At 50.1% G+C, this 26,730-nt stretch overlaps 2 protein-coding genes across 5 annotated transcripts; both read right to left on the bottom strand.

Moving 5' to 3' along the window:
* Positions 1 to 339: 339 nt before the first annotated feature.
* On the bottom strand, positions 340 to 20,280 carry Flot2 (flotillin 2). 4 transcript variants are annotated; one of them, XM_048366809.1, is made up of 11 exons: positions 20,115 to 20,280; positions 11,279 to 11,360; positions 5,539 to 5,629; positions 4,457 to 4,580; positions 3,991 to 4,109; positions 3,774 to 3,887; positions 3,562 to 3,681; positions 3,265 to 3,479; positions 2,167 to 2,350; positions 1,719 to 1,868; positions 340 to 1,634 (listed from the first exon to the last, which is right to left on the bottom strand). In XM_048366809.1, exons 1-11 carry the CDS (start codon positions 20,161 to 20,163, stop codon positions 1,596 to 1,598), a joined length of 1,287 nt encoding a protein of 428 aa, XP_048222766.1. In that variant the 5' UTR covers positions 20,164 to 20,280; the 3' UTR covers positions 340 to 1,595. The 4 variants fall into 4 exon arrangements, with proteins under 4 accessions (XP_048222766.1, XP_048222765.1, XP_048222767.1 ...); XM_048366808.1 differs by lacking the exon at positions 5,539 to 5,629 and adding an exon at positions 7,085 to 7,175 and having other exon boundaries at positions 20,115 to 20,273; XM_048366810.1 differs by lacking the exons at positions 11,279 to 11,360; positions 20,115 to 20,280 and adding an exon at positions 7,085 to 7,170.
* A 374-nt stretch (positions 20,281 to 20,654) lies between these two features.
* Positions 20,655 to 26,535, bottom strand: Dhrs13 (dehydrogenase/reductase 13). Its single transcript, XM_048366812.1, has 5 exons — positions 26,364 to 26,535; positions 26,142 to 26,260; positions 24,802 to 24,925; positions 24,312 to 24,623; positions 20,655 to 21,471 (listed from the first exon to the last, which is right to left on the bottom strand). Exons 1-5 carry the CDS (start codon positions 26,488 to 26,490, stop codon positions 21,020 to 21,022), a joined length of 1,134 nt encoding a protein of 377 aa, XP_048222769.1. The 5' UTR covers positions 26,491 to 26,535; the 3' UTR covers positions 20,655 to 21,019.
* Positions 26,536 to 26,730: the final 195 nt, after the last annotated feature.

Raw genomic sequence — 26,730 nt, 5'->3', positions numbered from 1 at the left:
AGATGAAATCCAAGCATCTTGATTTCATAATTCATGCTCTTGAGGCCAACAGGTAGGCTTCATTTTTGAGAAGGGCTCAGGAATGGCCCACAGATGTCATAAACCCAGTGGCCCACTCCACCTTCTGGCAGGTTTCAAGTCTGGCCTCAGTGCCAACGTCAAGACTTGCTGTGCCCCAGGCTGTTCCTAGGGCAAGGTCAGTGTGCTGGTGCCCCCCAGTGGCTATTATAAGGAAGAACAACTAAGCCCAGCCCCTTGATGCTGAAAGAGGTGAAAGGGTGAAGGACCTTGGCTCTTGGTTCCCAGATTCTCCCCTCAGAGAATACACAACTCAGGGGCTAGGCATAAGAGAACTTTATTTTCCTAGAGGGGACAGGCAGTGGGGCAGTGCAACATCCAAGCCCCAGACCAGACATGCAGCATCCACATGCAGAACAGCTACACAGGCTGGGGCAGGGCCAGGGGTGGGGACTGGGACTGTGGGATGCCCATAGTACCCCTGCTAGGATGTTTGGACTCTGGGCTCCTCTGCCCCCATTAGTACTGAAGACAGAAGCATAAACTGCTTCCCATGGCTGGAACCCCATAACTCTGGCCAGGAAGAAAGATGGCACAAGGAGAGTGGGGTTTGGCCAGTCTACGGCACTTGATTCTGCACAGGGTTGGCATAGTCCTGCCCAGTAGAAGAGTCCCATGCCCAAGATAGCACAGTACTTAGCAAGAAGAGGGTCTATACACTTTCCTGTCCCCAACAGGACTAGACCTTGACCCCAGAAAGGCTTAGGATTGTTAGGAGCAAGATCCTACCCACCTTGCAGGGACATGCCAATGAAGGGACTTCCCTGAGCACAGGCAAGGCCTCCGAAGGCAGTAGTAAACCGAGGGAGCTGCTTTAGACAGGAAGCCTTGCCTCTGTGCCTCTGGGGCAGGGCAGAGAAGGACAGGGTGTAGAGGTCTAGGCTTTGGGAGGGATGAAGTAAAGGTCAAGGTCCCTAGGCCCTGCAGGCCATGGCTACTCAGGCCTCCAGGGACAGGAGTGGGTGGGCTGTGGGCTTCCTGGAGGGCTGGGAAGACCAGGCCAGGAGAAGGGAGAGTGGCTCTTCTACCCAGAACCCTGAACCCATGCTGAGCTCTGACCAGGGCTGTAGGGAGAATACACGGATACATGGAAAACTTCAAGGCACCAGGATTCTGAGGAGCAGCAGAGCTACTCCTCACAGACAGACAGTGGTTATAATATATATCTTTAGCTTAGACTATGTAATATGTGTAGGGGGGGAAGAAAAGAAACAGCCTGAAGAATAAACACATAGGGACATGGGGTAGAAGGCATGAAGTAGATGAATGTGGCAGTGAAAGTGAGAGTGTCTAGAGGAGAGGAGAGACAGAAAGACAGACAGACAGACAGACAGACAGACAGACAGACAGACAGGAGAGAAGGGAAGGCAGCCAGAGATGGCCTGAACACGCAGCACTTCTGGTCCCTATAAAATAAGGCACCAGAGTCAGTAACGTTGCCGTTGTCCCTGTGGTATTAAAACGGGCGCTGGAGAAAAGGGTGGGCAGCTGCTGAAGGGCATGGGTGTGCAGGAGCCTCACACCTGTGCACCGGTGGCATTCTTGATCAGGGGTATCTGTAAGGATGGAGATGCCATGAGGACTTGGCTCTGGGGCCATGGCTGTCCATGCATCCCCAACCCAGCCAGGCAGGTACGCACCTTTGACAGGTCTATGCCAGTGAGGGCATGCACAGAGGCAGGAAGCTCTGCCAGCAGCCGGTTCACTTCTGATGTCACCTTGCTGTTGTCCCCACTGAGGACCACAATCTCATCAACTTTGGTCAGCGGTGCAGCAACTTTGGCAGCAATCTAGTTGGAGTGGGAAGAATGCGGTTAATGTCCTGACTCCATCGGTTTGTTCTGCCCAGTGCCTCTCTCTCCCTTCTCCAAGTCACCCAAAGCAGCCTGGATGTCCCTCATTTACAAAGTGTGGTAGGAAAGAGCTGGGGGCCAGAGAAGATCTGGGTTTGTTGGAGGGTCCCTGCCTCATTGCTGAGTATGCTCCTCTTTTAATCCTTCCAGCTGCCTGTTACTGACAGAGAAGTTCTGGAATGTGCTCTTCAAGTCTCCTCAAAAGAGTGGGTGTCAGCCTGGAATATGGCCTTACCTGGGGTAAGGCCTCCAGTACCAAGGCCATCTTGGCTGCATCCCCATATTTCTGGTAGGCCTCAGCCTTGAGCTTCATCCGCTCAGCCTCTGCCTTTCCCATTGCCTCAATGACTGCTGCTTCCGCCTCCCCGATTTTTCGAATCTTCTCAGCCTCTGCTTGTGCCAAGAGGACTTGCTTCACCCTGGGGGAGACCAGGCCAGATAGATCAGTTGGAGGGGACAAGCCTTACCTGGATGCCAGCAAACCCTCCAGCTCTCTGTTCTGGTGGCTATCAGGGGTGAGAAACATTTAAAGGGGTAGAGGGGTCCCTGGCCTGGCTATGGCCCCAGGGAGAAATTACCAGCTATACTCCAAGTGGGAGAGGAGACCAACCAGAAAGCCCTCTGTGCCAAGTACTATCTCAGGCACTCCAGTCTCCTTTACTTAGTTGTCGTCACAGCCGCCGCCTCCTTCTCCTCTTCCTCCTCCTCCTCCCCCTCCCCCTCCCCCTCCTCTTTTTTCTTCTTTGCCAGTCCTGGGCTTGAACTCAGGGCCTGAGCATTGTCCCTGGCTTCTTTTTGCTCAAGGCTCCACCACTTGAGCCACAGCGCCACTTCTGGCTTTTTCTGAGGAATGGTGAGGAATGGAACCCAGGGCTTCATGCATGTGAGGCAATCACTTTACCACTAGGCCATATTCCTAGCCCTTATTTAAGTCTTCATGACAGGAGTCCAATGTGGGGAAAGTAGGCTTATATTGCTTTGCAGTAAGGGGCAGAGCCAGGGAAAGCAGCTTCTAAGCTGTGGTCAGGAAAGTTAAGAGAGAGAGGGGGCTCTGATGGCAGAGGAGCCTGACTAACTGTAGGTTCCCTGATTAAAAGTCTGGCAAAGGCTGGGGATATAGCCTAGTGGCAAGAGTGCCTGCCTCGGATACACGAGGCCCTAGGTTCGATTCCCCAGCACCACATATACAGAAAACGGCCAGAAGCGGCGCTGTGGCTCAAGTGGCAGAGTGCTAGCCTTGAGCGGGAAGAAGCCAGGGACAGTGCTCAGGCCCTGAGTCCAAGGCCCAGGACTGGCCAAAAAAAAAAAAAAAAGTCTGGCAAAAAAGTCTCACTTTTCGCCTTCAGCAATCTGCTGGATGCGATGAGCTTCAGCCTCAGCGGGGCGGCGCACTGTGGCAATGAGCTCCTTGTCGGTGCGCAGGATCTCCTGTGCCTCCACAGCTATCTGCTTCTTGCGCTGCACCACTTCAATCTCTATTTCTTCCTGCCGGATCTTCTGCTGTTCCCGAGCTCCTTGCAACTCATAGGCCAACTGGGCCTCAGCGGTCTGTGGTGGAACAATTAGTTGGTTAGAGGCTAGCCAAGTCCCAGGCCCTGAGCTCTCTATTGGGCATGCCCTGGTTTCTCACCTTGATGTTGACCTCCTCACTGAAGGCTGATTTTTGTAGCTCAAAGGCTCGCTTGGAGTCAGCGATCTTGGTGTCTGCCATGAACTTCACATCCAACATCTCCTTCTTGCACTCAGCTTCCTAGGAGGAGGAGGGACAGGTGTTGAGGATCACCTGAGGTACTATGATCCCATGGCTCCAGAGCTCCCCATCCCAAAGAAAACTTCACGTACCCGGATGCCCGCATCCCGTTCGGCTTCAGCCACACCAATGTCTGCATCTCTCTGCACCACAGCAGTCTGTGTTTTGCCCAGGGAGCTTAGATAGTCCACTTTGTCATATACATCCTGGGGTGGGAAGGAGGAAGTCACCTCAGAGGCAGCCATGGGCACAGAGGTGCCCTCCTACCTGCCTTCATGCTGTGGGTCCAACATTCCTATCACACCTCACCTTGATGGTGAAGCTGAGGATCTCAATGCCCATGCGGCCAACATCAGGAGCTGCCACTTCCCGCACCAGCTTGGCAAACTGGTCTCGGTCCTGATAAATCTGCTCCACGGTTAGGGTCCCTGAGGGTGGAGAAATCACAGATCAACTTGCCAGGGGCCCAGCCATTTGGGAAAGGGAGACAGTATTCCAATAGAAGTCTAGGTACACACAGAGTCAAGCATTCTGAGCTGGGTCTTCCTGGGATTTCTCCTTCTGCAGAGTCTAGGATGGATGAGGTGTTGGAGCAGACTGTTTCCATTAGCATCCCCCTCCCCTGCTGCCCTTTGAGGTAACTGAAATTACCCGAGGACCTTGTTTCTTCCTAGAGATTGAACCTAGGGCCTCCTCAGTGGGACAGGCCCTGTCAAGCCCTGCATGGGTATCTGGCCCTGGGTTGGGGAGCATGTGAAGCTGGGCAGGGCCTCACCAAGGATGGAGCGCAGGTGTCCCTCAAGTGTCTGAAGGACGACGTTCTTGATGTCCTGAACATTCTTGCCCAAGAACTGCTCGCAGGCCACGGCCAAGAGCTCCTTCTCTGTCATGATCTTCACCTGCCAGGATCACAGAAGTACCTGAGCTTGGCTGGAGGAGGCTGATGGAGGCCCCAGACCCAGAGGTGCTGAGGCTGGTGGCTAAGGCCCTTCCCTCCTTTGGCAGACCTGGAGGCCCTGGGGCAGTAAAGGGGGCTGGAATGGTTGATGCCCTTAGTGGGGAGACTGAGAATTTGTCACCACTGGTGACCCCAGTCCCTCACCCAGTCTCTTTCCCTGCATTTGGGATTTGTCTTCCTACCCTGCCAGCCCTATTCCCTTACTAGCCAATTCTCCTCCACAGCCTACTCACATGTGGGAGACTCTCAGGCTGAGGGCAGAGAGTATGAAAAGGAGAATGAACAATAGTGACACAGACAGACAGATGGACTTGGAAAGAGCCTAGATAGGGCAGTAGAAGGTCCAAGGGTGTATATGATGGTGCAACTGCTTCTTGAAGTATTGGGCTACTTGCTCACCATAGGCCTGTAGCGTGGTTGAATCTCACTGCCCTGTGAAGTTGAGGGTGGATTAAGGTACTATACCCCTTCCAAGGCTCTGAGCTGGGATAAACCACAGCCTTGGACGCTCAGAACCCACAGTCCCTCTGCCTACAGGGCCTTTCCCTTTGGGTCATCCATCCCATCTCCTGCCCAGGGAACAGGGGAGGCCTGAACTCTGGGGCCTGGCATATCCAATACCTGCAAAGAATGGGGATGGGTTAGTGAGACGGGAGCCCTCAGCACTGGTTCTGTCCTGCAAGGGCTGCTGAAGAGAGAAGGAGTGTTTGTTAGTCTCTGAGTGACCAAAGGGGCCAAGAAGAGTATGTTCCAGTGATCATGACCCTCTTGTTGGGGGAATGGTAGGGGCACTCGATAAAGATTGCCCTGGCTGCTATCCTTTCCTCCTCCCCCCACAGACACCAGCATAGGGATGAGACACCTCAATGGACATGCGTGGGGCTTCTGAGTTACTATACCTGGGCGACACCCGTCACAGTTAAAGCTACCCCCTCGGCCGTCTCTACGTCCTCGCAGCGGGGCTGCAACGTCATAATCTCTAAGGAAATCCTGCCAAGAAACGCAAAACAGGGGCATAGGTCTGGGGGCCCAGGGCCTGGAAGATGGTACGAGTCTAGTACCTCACTGCTCCAGCTGGAACAGGCCAAGGGTCCTGGTGAAGAGGAGTCTCCGGGGGTGTGTAGCTGGCAGTGTGTGAGGTGGATGAGGGAAGAGTGGGTGCAGGAGGCTCCAGGGAAGTAGAGTAAGAGGGCTACACATGAGTATACATGTTCTCTGCTCAGGTCAGCTGTCTTGAATTGTGAGGAATGGGGAGTGGGAAAGAAGTTGCTGTGATGGGATTGATAGGGTCAGGAGGAACCTATGTGTAACTGTATGTCCCAGGACAATTGGTAGTCCAAGTAGTGCTACAGAGGCTATGTGGGGGATGTTAGATATTTCTTGGGTCTACTTAGTCCCATGAATGTCTGACTGGGTTTGCATGAAAGGTGAGTTTGCCCACTGCTGGGCCAAGATGGAAGAGATCCTGTTCCTGCCCCTTGCCAGGGAATCACTGTCTGATCCCTTCACCTGGCCACACGCTATCACTTGAGCCTGGCCTCTGGTATTGGACTCAGGCAGGGTACTCACATGGGGAATGTAGGCTGGTGCCACACTTAATCCCAAAAACAGCCATGTGCCCAGGTAATTCGACTCCCTAAGGGCCACATTCTCTAGTTTAAAAGAGACCTGGGACACTGGAAATGTCTCAAGTGTGGCAGTATGTTTTGAGGCCTTAGATCTGCTCCTAAAGGATTCTGAGGAAGGCCTGGACGCTACATATTTTATAATGTGTTCTAAGTCTCTTCTCAGACTGAACCTGACTTCCCACCACACTACAAGGGCTGATGAAATGAGGATGGAGACCTTCCCAACTAGAACTGGCAGGATGTGTGAGGAAGGGGGTAGTGGTGCTGGATTTTGACTTAGAAGGTTGAAAAGCAACTTGATGACAAAGAAGGGGAAGGGCAAGACACAGTTTAGGCCTCTTCCAGCCTGTGGACCCAACAGCTACAGGTTCTGAGGAGGTGCCTTGTGGGTTTCTGGATGTTCATTACTGCATTCCCAGAGCCTAAAACCAAGGAAATGCTCAGTAGAGAGCTGGCAAACAACTCAATGAAGACAAGAATCTGCATATTATAGTGAAAGCACTTGGGCACTGTTTTAAAAATCTTGCCAAAGCAGATCTTAGCTATGGCTGCATAGTATCCAAGGACACCCACTGGCGGTCCTGGACTTTGCTTCTAGAATCCCTTGTTCTTTTCCCACTGCAGCCCATGGGCAAGGGTTAGGGCCCTGGGGATCTACTGGGGTCCATCCACCCTGGCATCTAGAGCAGCAGAGATGGGAACAGAGGGGAGGGAGGTACACCTCAGGAAGAAGGTCCATTCAGCTTCTGCCTGCCAGGCCCCAAAGGGCAGGAGGAGAGAAGGTTAGACACAGAGGAGGAAACAGGTGGGTTATTACCTGTGCAACCCCTGTTACGAATAGCGGGACCCCCTCCGACGTCTCAATATTCTCACAGCGACACAGGATGGTCATAACCTCCAGAGACAGTCTGAGGAGCAGCCAGGGGGTAGGGAGAGGTAGGGACAGGAAGGGTAGGAGGGGACACAGCAAACACACATAGTAGTTACTAGATAAGCACTGATGCTTGGTACATGGGGGCAAGGTGGGGGTGATTCTTACTCAACACTTCAACTCCCATCCCCGCCAGCTTAGCCTAGGGCTGTAGGAGAGCTGCAACAGGCACCCCTTTGCTGGCCTGAGACTTTGGGGCTCTTCTCTAGTCCCCTCTGGGGCCACAAGCTGAAAAGTGGAAGGTCTGTGCTCTGGGCAGCCAAGTCGCTTACCACATCATTTCTCAGGAGATTCTTGCCACAATCTAGGAAATGTAGACTTAGCTCTACTTTCCTAACACAGGAAAACCTGTGTTTCCAGAAACTGGAAGGAGATGGCCATTCTTGGAATTAATGAGTCACAGCAAATACTGAATCTTGCTTGAGGCATAAACTCCACAAGATACACATCATTAAGAAGGCAAGTTATGTCCAGAAAAGCCCAAAGAAAATTCTGAGTGTTTGATATATGGCTAAAGAAGGCTGGGAGAGAAAATACGCTCCTGCCAGTATATTCACAGGGACCAATGAGAGATAATGGGGTGTTTTGCTTTGGAATTTCCGAAGTTGGGCATAAGCAAGGTTACTGGCAAAGCAAATAAGGTGCCTTTAAGTCATCTGGCCCACCCCAGCTGTGAATGTGCATGTTTAGAGTGGTGGTCCAGGCATGGCAGGCTGTGGATAGTGTAGAAGGGTTCCTCAAACCCAAAGAAGGAAGGGAAGACAGAGGCTGAGGCTAAAGGGCAGAAGCAGGTGGGTGGAGTGGCGATTAGAAGCAGTAGGCAACAAGGAGTCCCCATCTTAACCCTCAGAAGGGCTTCTTGCTGGGGCACTCCAGCCATGCAGACATGCAAAGGCTGCCTTCATTCAAGCTCCTAACACTGGTACCCTTGGGCGTGAGATGAATTTTTTTTTTCAGTGCTGGGTATTGAATCCAGGGTCTTACACATGCTAGGCAAATGCTCTACCACTAAGCAAAATCCCTTGCCCTTGAGAGGACGCTTGACCTGACTCAGGAGCCTACTAAGCTCTATTCTAGAGAACAAGAGAGAGAAGCTGGAGGAAGGAAAGGAACAGGGGAGGGAACAGGGAAGGGAGGGAAGGAGGCTGCAGTTCAAGATACCAGAGGTGGAGGGATTGCTCAGGGAAGGGAGAGAGAGCTGCCCATGTCAGGGTCTCAGGATAATACAGGATAGGATGTAGAAGGAGGGACTTCACTGAGCCTGGGGGAAAAACAGTTGATATCACAGGTAGGTGACATACAGGATGGCTGTGGAAAGTTCCTCCAAAGGGAGGTTGAGTTGGAAACTGAGTTAGAAGTCTCCAGTCTGACCTGAGAGGCTCCTGCTAGCCTAAGAAAATAGACCCCAGGCTATGGAGCTAACCCCCAGGTGGGCTATGGGCTGGGAAGGACCACCAGCCAAAAAGTAAACAAGAGAGGGAAAGGCTGCAGGCTCAGGTTGCCTAGCAAGTCAGGCCAGCGGGAGGACCTTAAGCCTGAAGTCTACCTCATTCTTAGGATTAGGGACCAGGCCCCCAGCTCCCACTTCCAACGGGGAGGTTTGGCCCTCCTGTCCCAGGATCTGCTCCCTAGAGCAAGGAGTGGGAGAACTGGAAAAGGGCTGCAGTGGTATTGCCAAGTAGTGGGTGTCTACACAGGATAGATCTTTGGGCAAGTCAAACTTTTTGGGTCTGGCTATGGAGTTGAGGTGTTTGAATAAAATATTCTGCTGTGTAGGGTGAACAACTGTATTACATTGTAAGTATATATGAAGGCAGTATAGAGAAACTCAATGAAAGCTGTTAATCAGGGGGATGGGGGAGGAAGAGAAATAGATCAGTAGGTGGAAAGTGGCAAAAGAGGGTAGGGCTGGCAGGGAGGATGAAAGTAGTTGAAGACTGTTGAAAGAGGTTATCTGCAACTATGAAGATGGAAAATGAAATCTGTTGGGGACTTTTTTGGTAGGGAGGTGGAAAGGACAGTGATAGAGGGGGTGAGGGGTGAAACTGATTAGAATACAGTGTAAATACGTGGGATATGGTATAAATGTGTGTAACAATGAAACCCCTCCCTGTGGAAATAATACAAGCTATATATATGTACATATATATATATATATAATAAAAATATTTTATTGTGTGGGTACTGCATATATGGGGTAGCAATGTCCCCTGGAGCATGTTCCGTAACTTTGAGCAAACCAGCTCAGGTGTGCCATGTGCCTAGGTCTCTGGAGTGGAAGTTGGGACAATTACTGATGACTGATACTTTTGGCCTTGGATCAGAAATGTTCCCCAGTATCCCTCAGGTCAGGCAGGGTAAAGTGAGGGGAGAGATGAGAGTAGAGAGGGTAATGGAGATATGAGTGGTGTTAAAAAGTTGTGACAAGCTTCCCATCCCCTAACCTTAATGGTGCCCTCAGACTCCCAGAGGTTGTACACAGTTAAGTGCACACTTAGGGCTTCTTTTCGATGGAATCAGGCTGGGATGGAGGGGATTTCTGGTGAAATCTTTATTGCTTCCCCTTTGAGAGGCCCAGCCTCCTTCAACATGCTCACATTTTCAAAGTTCTGTTGTTCTAGTTGCCTGGGTCTCGGTCTGCAAGGATTTGTTCTTCTCCCCCATTTTCTTTTTTCTTTTTCCCCAGTCCTGGGGCTTGAACTTTGGGCTTGGGTGCTACCCCTGAACTCCTTATTTTGGGTCCTAGGGCTTGAACTCTGGGTCTGGGTGCTGTCCCTGAGCTCTTCAGCTGAAGGTTAGTGCTCTACCACTTGAGCCACAGTGCCAATTGCAGTTTTCTGGTGGTTAATTGGAGGTAAGAGTTTCAGGGGTTGGCTCTGCACTGGGATTCTCAGATCTCAGCCTACTGAGTAGCTAGGATTATAGGCGTGATCCACTGGCGCCTAGCCCTGTGCTCCTTTTTTTTGTTGTTGTTGGCCAGTCCTGGGGCCTGGACTCAAGGCCTGAGAGCACTGTCCCTGTCTTTTTTTTGCTTAAGGCTAGCACTCTGCCACTTGAGCCACAGCATCACTTCTGGCCGTTTTCTGTATATGTGGTGCTGGGGAATTGAACCCAGGGCTTCATGTATACGAGGCGAGGCAAGCACTCTTGCCACTAGGCCATATTCCCAGCCCCCCTGTGCTCCTTTTTACTCAAGGCTAGCACTCTACCACTTGAGTCACAGTGCCACTTCTGGCTTTTTCTGTGATTAATTGGAGATGAGTCACATGGACTTTCCTGCCCCATAGCTTCAAACCACTATCCTCAGATCTCAGCCTCCTGAATAGCTAGGAATACAGGCATGAGCCACCCAGCACCTGGTCCCATTTTCCATAATCAGGAAAAGGATGATAATGGAAAGGAGGCTGACATGCTGCATCTCCCCTGGAGGGCAATATGACAGTGGAAGAGGCCATGTCTACCCTGGCCTTGAGCTCTGCAGGTACCAGCAGGGAAAGCTGGTGGTAGACACTCTGAGGAACCAAAATCTCCCTTTCCAACTGATTTAGGAGGTCCAGACTTGTTTTGCCTCGCCCCAGCACCAATTCCTTATGTTCCTACCCTTGCATCTAACATACCGTAGTCACAGAGAATTTCTAACTGTACATCCATTCTCTGCCATTAGTCCATGGCTGAACTGTCCCAGATTCTACACAGGTGCATATGCACAAGTGAAGGTGTAGGTATGGGTGCATCTTTTTTTTTTTGCCCTTTCTTCCCTCTGTACTCTCCCTCCAAATGGTATATAACAAAGGCTTCTTGAATAGCTTTGTTTTGCTGAAGCAGGCTCTTGCTATGTAGCACAGGCTGGCCTCAAACTCACAATCCTCCTGCCTCTGCCTTCCAGGGATAGGATGGTGTGGCCCTGAATTCCACCTCCAGTAGAAAAGTAACATATTAAAAAGGTGCCCACAGACAGGTCTTCCTGATGTGTGCCTCCTGCAGCTCATTTCACCTGTTCTTTAGAAATCTCCCCCTACTAGATGGAAGGTGGAATGAAAGATGCTCTAGCTGGCCTGTGGGGTGAAGGGGGGCCCTTACCTTTGAGTGTCAGAGATACACCACCAGGCCCAGGCCCAGCCGCCAAACACGTACTGTTTATAGTCAGAGCCACAACAGCCCCCTGGGGAACAAAGCAAATCACTGCTGGTCAGTTCAGTTCCTGGGTTTGGTCTACCCCTGATCCCTTTTTTTTTTTTTTTTGGCCAGTCCTGGAGCTTGGACTCAGGGCTTGAGCACTGTCCCTGGCTTATTCTTGCTCAAGGCTAGCACTCTGCCACTTGAGCCACAGCGCCACTTCTGGCCATTTTCTGTATATGTGGTGCTGGGGAATTGAACCCAGGGCCTCATGTATACAAGGCGAGCACTCTTGCCACTAGGCCATATCCCCAGCCCCCTGATCCCTTCTTAAAGTAACTCTGGTCTCTTAAACTTTGGACTTGACAATGAGTACTGTTTGATGCCAGGTGCTGATATTACACATAGAGGTAAGTTCCCTCTACCCTTAAAGGACTTAGAATCTTGTTTGGTAGACACATAGTTTGCACAAAAGGATATGCACTAAACACTTCAGAATGGAAGTACTTTAAGAGGACAGGTCAGTATACAGGGGTGGAAAATCCTGTCTGCCTGCAGCCACGTCTCAGTGAGGCTGGCTCTCTATTCCTACAGCATTCAGACTGACTGATCCCTTTGTAGGAGCCATTGGGGAAGGAAGGCCTCAAAACTAAGATGCACTTGTGGTACTAACTGGAGAAATGAGGAAAAAGGGAAAAGGCCTCAAAACGAAGTTGTTCCTGGAAATTGTGCATCAACTAAACAGCTGATTTGGCCACAACCCAGACCCAGATTTGTGGACATGCTCAGCACGCTCTCCACCAGAAGTGAGGAACTTATATTCCTGAAACTCTTGTAGTAAACTCTTCTGTTAATGCCCAAATCACTCAAGTTCCAGGAAGTTTCAGTAAAAATTAGGAAAGGCACTTGGAGGACACACAAATGTACAGGAAACTGATAAATCAAAGCAAACAGAATTTTAGGGAAAAATAGCTTTGGTTTTCACAAAAGCTTCAGGACAAGTCTAGATAGTTTTCTGTAATAGGATAAGTGTCTCTAAGGACTCGTTGACAGGGGACGAGGCAGGAAGAAGGGCAGAAAGCAGATCATGGTGTCTTCTACGCAAACTGAAAAGCTATGTATGAGTGTGTGAGTGATGGAGAGCCATAGGGGATTTAAGCTGGAAGGTGATAAGGTTAGGATAGCATCTTAGGGGCTGGGAATATGGCCTAGTGGCAAGAGTGCTTGCCTCATATACAAGAAGCACTGGGTTCGATTCCTCAGCACCACATATATACAAAAGACCATAAGTGGCACTGTGGCTCAAGTGGTAGAGTGTTAGCCTTGAGCAAAAAGAAGCCAGGGACAGTGCTCAGGCCTTGAGTCCAAGCCCCAGGACTGGCCAAATAAATAAATAAATAAAAATAGAATAGCATCCTTGAACAATCCACTTGGCACAAGGAGGATGAGACTGAGGTCAGGGAGACTGGGTAGATGGCTCTTGAAGAAACGTGGGCATTCTGATAGGTGGCTGGCATCAGTGGATATACATCAGGAGGAGGGTTGCCTAAGGAAAATCTCTGACGGGCAAAAATATTCTATGTGCTGTGCAGTATGGTAGCTGTTGAGTCCTCCAAATGTGGCTCATATGAATATATGAATTTATTTAATTTTGGTACCAGTATTGGGAATTGAACTCAAAGCCTATTACTCTGGCTTGGCTTTTCACTCATGGCTGTTACTCTACAATTTGCACCACAAACTGGGTTTTTGCTGGTTAATTAAAGGCAAGAGTCTTCCAAATTTGTGTGCCTGGACTAGCTTTGAACGTTGGTACTCAGATTTCAGCCTCTTAAGTAGCTAAGATTATCATTTTGGGCATGAGCCACTAGTGCCAAGCCCTACTGGTCACTTGGGAGAGGTGGGCTTTAGAAGGGTGGATAGTTGGTATCTGAGATTGCTCATGGGACAGCCACCATGTACAGAGTGCAACTACATTTTATTTTATTTTATTTTGTATTACTAGGAAGTGAGCCAAGGGTCTTGCAACTGCTAGGCAAGTAAATAGTACTTGAGCCATGCCTTAGTATATGTTGAATATCTCTAACATGAAAACCCCAAATCTGAAATGCTCTAAATTTTTTTTCCTCCCCCAGGCAGGATCTTGCCATATAGCCCAGGCAGATCTTGAATTCATGATCTTTCTATCTCAGTCTCCTGAGTGCTGGAATTACAGACATGTGCCACCACATTCAGCTTAAAAATAAAAACTTTTTTTTGTACCTGTTGTAGGGTTTGAACTCAGGGCCTAGAAGCTGTCACCTTGTTTTTTTTTTTGCATAAGGCTTTTCCACTTGAGCCACAGCTCTACTTCTAACGTTTTGGTGATTTACTGGAGATAACAACAGTCTCTTGAGTAGCTAGGATCTCAAGAGTGAGCCACTGGCATAAAATCAAAACTTTTTGAACCAAATGGATACCACAAAAGGCTGAAGTGAAAATGTGGGTATACTAAAATGTTGGATAAAATTACCTTCAAGCTATAAGGTATTTCCTTATGTGAAATACTTTCTTCCTTGCAAAACATGCACACACACACACACACACACACACACACCCCCACACACACACCCTGAAATTAAAAAAAACAAAACAACCCCCCCAAAAACTTATGTTCCTAAGCATTTCAGATAAGAGATAATCAACTTGTAGCCAAACAAGAATTTCAGGGATCAAAGAACATCTCCAAGCCGAGAGCCAGTGGTTCACAACATTAATCTTAGCTACTCAGGAGGCTGAGATCTGAGGATTGTGGTTCAAAGCCAGACTGGGCAGGAAGGTCTGTGAGATTCTTATCTCAATTAACCGCTAAAATGCTGAAAATACAGCTACAGCTCAAGTAGCAGAGTGCTAGCTTTGAGCAAAAAAGCTCAGGGACAGTACCTAGGCCCTGAGATCAAGCCTCAGGACTCGGGGGCGGGGGGGAGGGGAGAAGGAAAAAAAAAAGGAACATCTCTACATAAGAGGTCTTAGAACTGGACACTGGTGGGGCTGGGAATATGGCCTAGTGGTGAACTGCTTGTCTTGTATACCTGAAGAAGCCCTGGGTTCAATTCCTCAGCACCACATATATAGAAAAAGCTAACAGTGGTGCTGTGGCTCGAGTGGTAGAGTGCTAGCCTTGAGCAAAAAGAAGCCAGGGACAGTGCTCAAGCCCTGAGTTGAAGCCCCAGGACTAGCAAACAAACAAACAAACAAACAGAACTGGACTCTGGTAATGTAAGCCTATATAATTTTAATTACCCAAGAAGCTGAAGTCAGACCTGAGGTTCCAAGCCAGTCAGAACAGACAAGATCTGAGACTATCTCTAATTAACCAGCAAATAGCTTTAAGTAGGGGATAGAATGATGAGAGGGGTTACATTGATTAAGCTACATTGTACTCATAAATTAACATGTTGAACTGAAACTCTTTGTACAACTAGTTAAAAAAAGTAGTCATAGCTGGGTATTGGTGGCTCATGACCTGTAATCCTAGCTACTCAGGAGCTGAAATCTGAGGATAAAGTTTTGAAGTCATGCCAGGAAGGAAAGTCCATGAGACTCTTATCCAATAAAAAAGCTGGAAGTGGGGCAGGGGATATGGCCTAGTGGCAAGAGTGCCTGCCTCATATACATGAGGCCCTGGGTTCGATTCCCCAGCACCACATATACAGAAAATGGCCAGAAGTGGCGCTGTGGCTCAAGTGGCAGAGTGCTAGCCTTGAGCAAAAAGAAGCCAGGGACAGTGCTCAGGCCCTGAGTCCCAAGCCCCAGGACTGGCCAAAAAAAAAAAAAAAAAAAAAAGCTGGAAGTGGCACTGTGGCTCAAACGGTAGAACACTAGCCTTGAGAGAAAAATCTTAGGGACAGTGCCCATGCACTGAGTTCAAGCCCCAGGACTGGGATGCATACAGGCACCCACGTGTACACGCCCCCTCCCACACATGCATCCCCTCCCACGCGCGCGTGTGCACACACACACAGAGTATTAGGTCTACATTTCTCTGGGGTGGAAACACCTGTCCTGTCCATGGGGCTGCTATTCACAGCAAGCCTTTACTGGCTTCTCTGCCCTGGAAAGTGTTGCAGGGGAGGCCTCTGAGGACAGGCAGTTGATCTGAAACTCAAACCATCTTTGGGATCAAGTGAAATTAGAGGAGAGTAAAAAATCACAGCTTGTCATCTTATGACCTGGTGGGAATGGGGGTACAGTTGCCTCTGGCCAGCTCCAGGGACTTCTCAGTGTGCTAGGGGAGGAAGTGGTAGATGGGAGATAAGAGTGGGTGTCTACCCTTTACCTTTCACTTAGATTTTGACCTTAGGAGCAGGCTGCCTCAAACTGGACCTTGGCCAAGGGCAACATGCCAGGTTCCCAGAGGCAACAACAGGAAACAGGCTGCCCCTTTCCTCTTCCCCCCCTCCCTGCCTCCCTTCCTCCACCCTGGTCACCCTGAGCCACTCCCAAGGTTGTGTGTGTGTGTGTGTGTGTGTTGGTTATTTTGAAATAGGGTCTTACCGTGCGTGTTGTAGGCTAGCCTAGAACTCACAATCCTGTAGGGTGGGCCTCTATGTCTGGCTTCCCAAGGGAACAGTTAGGTCCCTCTTCCTTGACCTCCCTAGCCTCGTCTTGAGATCTGCAAGTTTTTTCTATTTTTAAGCCAATTTGCTTCCCCTTGCCTTGTCCTCAGTCAAGCTGAAAATCATAAAATACTGTGTTAACCTCTGTTCCACCCTTCACTATTCTCTTAGAAGTGGTCCCCTTCCTTCCTTCCTTCTTTTTGGTCAGTTATGAGTCTTGAACTCAAGGCCTGGGCCCTGTTCCTGAGCTCTTTTGCTCATGGCTACAGCTCTACCACTTTGAGCCACAGTGCCACTTCCAGTTTTCTGGTGGCTAATTGGAGATAAGAGTCTCACTCACTTTCCTGCCCCGGCTGGCTTTGAACCACTATCTTCACATCTCAGCCTCCTGAGTACCTAGGAATATAGGCATGAGCCACCAGTGCCCAGCTAGCAGATCCTTTCCTTCCTGCTCTCCTCTGCCTTCTTCCTACTGCACAAGAAGACTAATATATTCAAGAGTGTTTTGATCTTTTTTGAGCCATGAAGCCCTGTACAAGTCCAGCAATGTCAAGTGTTCTCTCCTCAAACTATAATTCAAGCACAAGGTCTCAAGTTAAAACCCAAATACTACTTTTTCCTCTTCCTCAAATGTTCATAAATGCATAAAATTAGTAAGAAAAAATTATATTGAAAGTTAACAAAACGCCAAAACAACCAAATGTATGACATAGGAAATACTTTTTTTCTCTTCACTAATGTATTAAATAAGATCTGGTGGTAGATCTAATTACCAGCTTCATTTCAAAGCAGAGATGAGTAATGAGATGACTGCAGTTTAGTAGGAAAATATCTGTTGATACTATCCTGATTTGTGGCTGACCTTTTTTTTTTTTTTTTTGCCAGTCCTGGGCCTTGGACTCAGGGCCTGAGCACTGTCCCTGGCTTCTTTTTGCTCAAGGCTAGCACTCTGCCACTTGAGCCACAGCGCCACTTCTGGCCATTTTCTGTATATGTGGTGCTGGGGAAATCGAACCCAGGGCTTCATGTATATGAGGCAAGCGCTCTTGCCACTAGGCTATATCCCCATCCCCTGTGGCTGACATTCATAATCACAGGAAATATTTGATTTCAGTTATGGTTAGTGATAAAATCTGTTTCTCCTCTTTCAAATGGAAAGAAATTTTCTTTTTTTTCTTTTCTCCCCACAGGATCCAAACCTAGGATTTTTATTTTTTTTCCCCCTGTGCTAGTCCAGGGCCAGGGAGCTGTCCCTCAGCATTTTTGCTCAAGGCTAGCTAGAACTTTACCACTTCAGCCACAGCTCCATTTCCAGGTCTTCCATAGTTAATCAGAGATAAGAGTCTCAGGGACTTAACTATCTAGGCTGACTTTGAACCGTGATCCTCAGATCTCAGCCTCTGGAGTAGCTAAGAGAATTATAGGGTAGAGAGTGCCAGCTGTGAACATGAGGCCCTAAGTTCAAGTACCAATACAGTGGAAAAAGAAAGACAGAAAACAGTTTTATGTTACAGAATGGAGGAGGGAGATCAGACATTAAGAAAAAATGAAATGGAAAGAACCACAAAATGTATCAGCGACTACTGGAATTGGGCTGTGAGATGCCTAGAGTTAAGAGGCAGAGGGGCAGGGCTGGGAGCAGCTACTTTGCTCAGCCCAGCTCTTCTGGGAGCCCATCTACAAAAGGGAGCTGCACCTCAGCTTGACTGTCTCAGTTCCCAATGTACAATTATGTCCAGCATTACCTTTCTCCTCTCTTGCCCTTCATTCATTCTAGCACCCTTGGCATGGCTTTCTTTCCTTGCCTCCAAAAAAGCTTTCAAGCCAGCCCTATATTAGCTCTGATCTGAGCACTGGGTTCCTAGTAAGTGGAAAGTGTAGAGGAGCCCACCTCAGAGACTCTGTGGTCTCCACTCTGGGGACTTAATTAGAGCTTTTGTCTCCGCAGCCCAGTTTCGGGACTTCCCGGAGGAAACTCCTAAGAACTGAGTGCTAGTAATCCTGAGTGCATGTAATCCTAGCTACTCAGGAAGCTGAGATCTGAGGATTATGGTTTGAAGCCAGCCTACACAGGAAAGTCCTGGAGACTCTTATCTCCAATTAACTAGAAAAACAGAAGTGGTTAGAGCTCTAGCCTTGGGCAGAAAAGTTGAGGGACTAGGCCCGGCCCAGAGTTCAATTCCCCATGACTGACAAAAAAAAAAAAAAAATCATAAGAAAAAGCATGGATGGGTGTGGTAGTATGTTTCTATAATCCCAGCACTTAGGAGGCTGAGGCAAAAGATTGAGGGTTTGAGGCCAGCCTAGGATACACAGAGAGACCTTGTCTCAAAAAAACAAAAACAAAACAAAACAAAAAAACCACCAAAGCCACGCACTGGTAGTTCACACCTGTAATCTTAGCTACTCAAGAAGGCTGAGATCTGAGGATCATAGTTTGAAGCCAGCCTGGGCAGTAAAGTCCCTGGGACTCATTTCTGATTAACCACCAAAGACCCGGAAATGGAGCTGTGGCTGAAGTGGTAGAGTGCTAGCCTTGAGGAAAAAAGCTAGGAATAGCTCCCCAGTTCAGAGTCCCAGGACACTCTCTCTCTCTCACACACACACACACACACACACACACACACACACACACACAGAGAGAGAGAGAGAGAGAGAGAGAGAGAGAGAGAGAGAGAGAGAGAGAGAGAGAGAGAGAGAGAGAGAGAGAGAGAATAACCAAAAAAACATGCTGAGCTCCTACTTGGGAGACTGTGATCTGATGACTGCTGTTCAAGACAGCCAGGGCAGAAGTTCATGAGATCCTTATCTCCAATTAGTCACCCCAAATGCTGGAAGTGGAGTCATGGTTCAAGTGGCAGAGTTCTAGCTTTGAACAAAAAGCTCAGGGAGAGCACCTAGGTACTGAGTTCAAGTCCCAGGACTGGCACACTGGCATGCACGCACACACAGGTGCAGACTCCCTCCCAAACCAAATAAAACTAATAAAAAATAAAAAGAAATAAAAATAGAAAACAAAATTCAGTGTAGATTCTGGCTCTTAAAGCCTTCTATAAAACGGCACTGGTGCCTCGCACCTATAAGCCTAGCTACTGAGAAGGCTGAGATCTGAGGATCATGGTTCAAAGCCAGCCTGGGCAGGAAAATCTGTGAGACTCCAATGAACCTCTAGACAACAACAAAGCTCCACAGGTGAGCTTTGGAGGATAAGCCCAGGTGTTACTGAGGAGGAAATTGGCCTCCAAGCTCAGGGCTGTCTCTCCTGACCTCAAAGGTTATCTTTGGTTTTCCTAGAGGTGAAGGTATCTATCGCTACAGGAGCAGGGTTCTGGTTAAGTCAAGTTTAGTTGTGGTATTGATTCTGAGATCTAAACTAAGTCTTAGATCATGTTTGGGTTTGGGTGTGTGTGTGAAGAGGTGAAAGCTCCCAAAGGATTTTTCACACCTCCCAAAGGTGGGCAACTACAAGCCCTAGCTGAAGTCCTTCCCCCTCCTCCTCTACCCTTAGCACCCAATAGAAAAAGGACTGCAGCCGATTGCTGCAGGCTAAGCTGTCCTGCACCCGCGCCCCCTCCCCCCCGCCCGAGCCAGGGGCTGAACAAACTGGTGTTTTAAATGGCTTCAGCTACCTGCTGAAACATTCCACATATCCAATGCCAACAGCAGCGGCTTCAAAGCGAGGCTCGCGCGCCCCATCCTCCAGGCTGCCGTTTCCAAGCCCCACCTTAACAGAAATTCTGGGGCTCGCAGCCTTTTGCAATCCGGAGCAGCCCGGAGCAGCCCGGCCCCCAGTCGGGTTTCCCAACCTGTAGAGGCCGCACCCGCAGTCTCCAGGGCGGGGACTGCCAGTAAACCCCGGCCAGCCCCAGCCTGCTTGGAACTAACGGGTCTCGCCGGGCCGGGGGAAAGGCCCTGGGGAAGCGGGGCTGGGGGGCTCCGGGACGCTCCCCACGCCCGCACCTGCCCTCCAGGGCTAGGCGGCCCACCCCTTCTCCCCCCTACCCCGCCCCCGGGTCACCCGCAAGCCCACCGCGGAGCCCACGGGGGAGGCCCTGCCTAGCGGGGAGGCGAGGTGCCCACCCGCGAGGCCGCAGCGGGGTGGGGCAGCCCCGGGAGGACGGGGGTCTCCGCTCCCAGGGGTTCCGCGTGCGGCCCAGCGCGCGCCGCCCGACTCCCCCCGCCCCCGTCTCCCCCGGTCTCACCTGAAACCACCAGCGCCTCATTGGGCCCCACCGTGTGGCAGTTGCCCATGTCGCCGGCGGAACGCAGGCCCTCGGGCCACACGGACCAGGACAGCGGCGGCGGCAGCAGCGGGTCCGCAGCGCCGGCCGCGCCCAGTCGATCCCGCCACCCCCAGAGGCCGGCCGCCCGCCCGCCCGTGCGCGCCCCTCCGCGGTCGCAGCCCCGCCGGAAGTGCGGCGGCGCAGGGCGGGGCCGGCGAGCAGAGAGAGGCCGAGCCCGGGCGGACCGTGGCAGGCAGCGCGCTTTATTGCACGGGGCCCCAGCCCTCCAACACCCCGGAAGGCACCCGCCACCCACCCCCTGCCCATCCCCAACTGCCCAGAGCCGCCTCACTTCCCAGCACTCACTGCACAGCGGGCGGGCCCTGGCGTCAGACTTCCCAGGTTCAAATCTCAGTCCCCGGCTCTTCTCCCCACCCCTGGGGCTGAGTCCTTCCCTCCAGAGCTGACTGCCACCTTTGAGGAATGGGGGGGGGGGCGGGGGAGGAGGGGGAAGGAGTAACTTCACTACCTGGCTGGATGGGTTGCAAAGGGCTCAGTTCAGCGATGCTCATGGTTGATTCTGCTTCAAATCACAAATTCCCTGCCCCTGCCCCAGAGCTTTTATCACAGCCAACCCAGGAGGGGCATGGAAGTCTGGAATTCAAATTCCTGAGCAGTACAGTGTCCCTAAATTTGAGGTTACTCTCTTGGGAAGGAGTTGTTACCCATTATTTATCTCACCAGTGAAAAAACATATATCTAGAGACCGCAGAAAGTAATCAGAGGTAAAAATGGCAACCCCTGGGTACCAGGGGCATGGCCTAGCACACAGCTACGGTTTTTAGGGGTCACAAAGTGCTACAGGAAGCATCCAAGCCTGGATGTTAGGAGCTTTGGAGCACAGGCTCAGCTTTAGCCTGAATTCGGTGTGTCAATTTAGACAAGTCTGGTGAACTCTGAGTGCCAGGGAAAGGTTCAGAAACTGGAAACTCTTCAGGGTGGGTGGTGCTCATAGGAGATGGGGCCCCTGGATCCTCAGGCTGGGGCTCTTCATTGAGGTCATCATCCTCCCCAGGCCCAAGGCCTGCCAGCCTCTTGCTGGCCTCCCATAGCCGGTGGGCTACCCGGTCATCTCGGGCAGCTGGAGGCACCTCTTCCACATGGCAGTTGGCAAAGTATCTGCCACTAAGGGGCTCAATGCCATCCTGAAGAGCACAGTACAGGGGTGTCTGGGCACCCCCTCTGGGTGTCCGCAGCACTAGCCAAGCCAGTGGGCACAAAAGGGGGCGCAGCCATCCCGGAACATGACGCAGGAACAGCTCTGAATTCACAGGCCCTGTAGACAGAAAGTTGGGGAGGAAGATGGGTGAAGGTACAGGATACAAGCAGCAGGAACAGGGTTAGACCTGGACAGAATCTGGCTCTAGGGAAGTTAGGGCAATATCTACCAAGTATTCTTCCCCCACAAGGTAACTTTGCTCACTTCCTATAAAAGTCTCTTCTCCTCCACCCAAGTTACTTCTTCCTTCCCATTTCCCAGATTTTGGTCACACTGTGTCCCCAGCCTCTTAAATCTCTCCCCATCTTTTCTTTTAGCTTGAGTCCCATTCCTTTGTTTAGCCAGCACATATTAAGTACCTATGGTATATAAGCTACTGTTTGGAGCATTAGGGATCTGAAGTTGCAATAAAAGTTTAATAAAAAGTTGTGGTTACTATTCTTACTATAATTGCTAATGGCCTTAGGTAGTGATTTTCTAAAGCACAGTACAGTAATATAGGCAAAGCAGATGTCAGTCTCCTGGGGTAATCTATTCTCTAAAGGCAAGTATGAAACCTCTGGTTTCTATTAGTATTGTATAAATCGTTTGCCTTTTAAAGGCAAGAATGAGTCTACCCATCAATTTTCTCACTCAAAAGCTAAAACGCTTAAGGCAGACCCTCAAATACCACGTGACCCAGCCCATTTCTATGGCCTGTCTTACTATTTGATAGCTCACTGTTGTAACCAAGTGAAGCTTCCTCAAGTATAACTTCTGCTCAAGGGCCTTTGCCCATGCTTTTTGCTCTATCTTCTAAGTTTCTCCCCAGAAAAACACATGGCTCAATTTTCAATTCCTCTGGCCTCTGTTCAACTTCTTTTTTTTTTTTTTGAGAATCTTTGCTTTATTTATTGTCATCACCAGAGCAGCAGTTTAATACACATTTATTGAACACATGAATAATCTTTGCCTTTGTTTTTATCTCTGGAAGGATGTAAATAAACTAGTCAGAGAAGTCTTCAGTACTAGCAATAGTTGAAAAAAAATACCAACCCTTCCACTGAAAGAGTTCTCAGTCATTCTGCTTTCTCTTCGCAGGCACATGGCAGTCTGGGTAAAAATTAGGAACATGGCTCAATGGGTGGTCAATCTCAGATTCGAGTCGCTTCTTCTGCATGAACACAATTCACCTTAGGGCTCAGGGCTTGGGGAAGCTGAGCTCGGCACACATAGAGCCATTCAGTGATTGGAGAGCTTTCATTATCTGAAGCTGCTTTTGATGGTCTCTTTCCTACCTCTCACCTTTCCAAGTATGGAGGAATTGGATCCATTGAGCCAGCTGCCCTAGACTGCTTGAAAAGGCAGGCATCAATCCTTGGTCTATTCAACAAGTTGGCTGGGTTTTGCAGAAGAAGAATATAATAGGCTGTATCACTGTCTCAACTAGGAAGGGCACAAGTTTTTCTCATCAAATTTATATGAAATTCAGTAGGGGAAATCATTATCAATATTTCCCAATTTTGCCCATGTGGAGGAATGATTTATCAAGAAGGTCATATCCAAAAGGGATTGCGAACTCACTGTGGGTTGCTTTAGTATATTACATGTGAAATGCGTCTACTACTTCCTTTGTGTTCATTGTGTTGTTATTATCCTCAGTTCATGGCTGAGGAACGTGAGGCCCAGAAAGATCAATTCACTTGAAGTACCACAACTATCGGATTGTCAATGGAAGGTTCAAACCCTAATGTTGTTAAACCACTTGTTTTCCTATCTAGCACTACCTCATGGCATGAGGTTGTTAGAGAAGCTGACTTAGATAATATAATACTTTTATATATAAATGTGGATTGATTGAGTGAGTGCAGTCCTGGGGTTTGAACTCAGGGCATTTGGGCTTGTTAGGCAATGCTCTACCACTTGTATTGTTTTCCCTGCCATTTTTGCTTTAGTTTTGTTTTTTTCCTAGAAGAGTCTCATCCTTTTGCCTGGAGCCTGCTTCAGATGAAAACCCTCCCTAGACTGTCCAAGTAGTTGGAATTACAGATAGATACCAGTATAGCTGCTTATTGTTTGAGATGGAGTTTCACTAACGTTTTGCCCAGGCTAGCTTAAGTAATGGTCCTATCTTCACCTTCGAAGTAGTGTTCAACTTCTAAAATATTTTCTCTGACTGTCACTGATTGGTGTTTTCTTTTAAAGCACATCCTAGTATTCTATATTTCTTTACTTATTTTATCTCTTCCTGTCATTTTATATGTATATTTACTGTCTACCTCTGCCCTAAGCTAAAGGGCAACTCTATGAGGGCAAAGACTTTTTTTTTTCCCTTTCCTTTCATTGGATGTAGGGGCTAGAGCTTAAAGTCTCACCCATGCTAAGCATGAGATTTATCACTGAGTTACACATCCCTAGCCCAAGGTCTTTGTTCTGGTTACTGTTATATACCCAGTGGCTTGAATAATCCTACTGTGTAGAAGGCATTCAGTAAGTACTTCTCAAATGAATAGTGATTAGCTATCTGCATTACTACCATGATATTCTATGCTTTTATTGGTGCTGGGAACTGAAGACAGTTTCACTCATGCTAGACATTTGTTCTACCTCTGGACCACACCCTTGGCCCCTATCATTATATTATAGTCAGTTCCGTCAGCACACATAGCTTGGTGGGGGTGAGAAACCCAGGTCTTATTCTTGCCCAACCCCACCCAGTGGTCAGCATCCGAGCTTGTCAAGTGACTGGAAGAAATCAACCATGAAGAGCTTGGTTCCAAGACCAGCAAGGAACAGGTCTCTCTTTAGCCCGTGCTTTCTTCCTGCTTGGAGGCCCTAGGACTCAATAGGAGGCTGAGGAATTCAAAGGATAAGAATAGGAGAGGGGGAATCAGGAGCAGCTCCAGAGCCACACTCACCTGGATGGGCAGCATAGCAGGTCACACCAGTTCCCTCAAGCTGGGTGGCGAGCTCCCGGGCAAACAATACATTGGCTAGCTTACTGTCAGCATATGCCCTCAGCTCCTGCTGCCAGCCTACTACTGGTTGATCCAGGTGTGCGAAGTCCAAGCGTCCGCGTCGGTGGGCAGCTGAGGACACCACCACCACTCGGCTGGGGGCACACATCTTCAGGCGGGGCAGCAGCAGGTGTGTCAGCAGGAAGGGACCGATGTGGTTCACACGCAGTAGCAGGTTAAAGGTTTCACGAGACCGGCCACAGGAACTGATTCCTGGGGCAGAGGCTAGGCATGAGGAGGAGCCCCACAGGCCTCAGCATCCCCCTGTGTGACACGGCATTAGGGGGGTATCCTTCCCAAGTGTCTACTGATCCCTAGTAGGTCCCAGCTGGAGGTGGTGACTGCTCCTGGGCACCCCCCCCCACCCCTTGCAGGGCCTTTTGCCCCTCACCGGCATTGTGGATGAGGATGTCCAGCCGTGGCTCAGAGCTCAGGAAGGCAGTGGCAAAGGCCCGCACCGAGGTCAGACTGGCCAAGTCCAAGGCCATGAAGATGACCTCATTGTTCCCACTCTCCTGTGGATCAGCAAGGGCTGGGATTGTCACCAAGAACCTCCCTCCGGTTTCCTCTCCCTTGGCACCTTCTGCTGCTATTACTAAGTTTTACACCATGCATTAGGATGTAATGAATAACTGTATAGATTGCCCCTTATTATCATGTGACCTTGAGCAAGATCCTTAACCTCTTGAGGCCTCAGTCATCTTACTGCATAAAAGGAGAATAATAATAGGAATACTTATCTTTAACTCCTGCTGTATTAAGTGAGTTAACATATGTAAAATACCATGATCAGTTTGCATTCTACACTGGGTATCTGTTATTATCATCCTCTCCCTATTAGGGCTTACCCTAAAATCTGTAACAGGGGGTGTCATAGGGCATGGACTCAGGGCTTGGGTATCTCTGCTCTCTTTTTGTACAAGGCTAGTGCTCTACTATTTTGAGCCACAGCTCCATTTCTGGTTTTTTGGTGGTTAATTGGAGATAGGAGTTTCACAGAATTTCCTGCCCAGGCTGGCTTTGAACAATGATCCTCAGATCTCAGCCTCCTGAATAGCTAGGATTAGTCACCAGCACTTGGCTCAGATTAAAAAAAAATCTGTCTCCCTAGGTAACCCAGGTTGGTCTCCAACCACGTTGGTCTCACAACTCACAGGTTTTGAACTCACAATTCTCCTGCTTCTGCCTCCTATTCTCCTGCTGAGAGAACAGATGTGGACCACCATGACGATTATAACAGACTTTTCCTTGGTCTCCTCTTGACCTCTTACTGACCCCAGGCTATTCTGATAATTCATGGCCTGTTAAGGATCCTTCCCTGAGCTCTATTGTCCACGCTCCTCGATGGGCTCCAGTTTGGCACTCATCTTCCTAACTGGTATTTCAGTCCCATTAAATTTTTCCCTGCTTGTCAAATTAGACTCTCCCCCCCCCCCCCCCAGGCCTTTGCTCAGGCTGTTCTCTCTGCCCTTCCCTTTCTTGTTGCTCTTCACTGACTTTAACGCTGGCTGATCCTTAACCATGTCAGACTAGCAATGGCTTCCTTCAGAATCCCTCCTCCTCACTTTGCCCTGTGTGACCAGGGCACTCGGTGCACTCTCTCCCGGGCGCTTGGAGAGCCGCGCGGCTCTCTCCTCCTCCCAGGACCTGGCGTCCCCGCGCGGCTCGGCTGGTGCTCGTGTCCCGAAGTGCTCTTGCCTGGCGGCCCCGCCCGTCCCCGCATTCCCTTACCTGACGGAGATCGAAGGCGGCCGCCTCCCCGCGCTCGCGGCTGCGGCACGCCAGCACCACGCGCGCTCCCCGGCGCGCCAGTTCCAGCGCCGTCATCTTCCCGATGCCGCTGTTGGCACCTGCAGGTGAGACAGGTGAGCGCGCAGGGCCGAGGGCCGGAGGCCGGGGCCCGCCGCCCGCCTCCCGGCCTCCCAGCCGCTGCCTGCACACGCTCGCGCTCACCCGTGACCACGGCCGTGCGGCCCCGCAGGCTGCCCAGGCCACCGCACGGCGGGGCCTTCACCAGGTTGTAGTAGACGAGCACATAGGCGCCCAGCAGCAGTCCGGTGCCCAGCAGCAGCGCCTCCATGCCGGCTGCCCGGCGTGTTTCCCGCCCCGGGCCTCACTGCCCCGCCCAGCAGAGGCCTGGAAGGGCGCCGCGCGCGCCAGGGCCTCGCGGGGGAGGGGGAAGGGGCGGGGGCGGGCCAGGCAGGGGTGGGCGTGAGCGCGTGCGCGCGCGTGCGTGCGTGGGCCCTGCGAGCGCCCCCTAGGCTGGCGTCTGGCCGAATGCCTGTGCGAACACCTTCAGGGGGAGTGTGAGCACCCGGGC

This window comes from Perognathus longimembris, chromosome 17, assembly GCF_023159225.1.
Source record: "Perognathus longimembris pacificus isolate PPM17 chromosome 17, ASM2315922v1, whole genome shotgun sequence".
NCBI classification, from domain to species: domain Eukaryota; kingdom Metazoa; phylum Chordata; class Mammalia; order Rodentia; family Heteromyidae; genus Perognathus; species Perognathus longimembris.
This window is presented reverse-complemented; position numbering and strand designations above follow the sequence as displayed.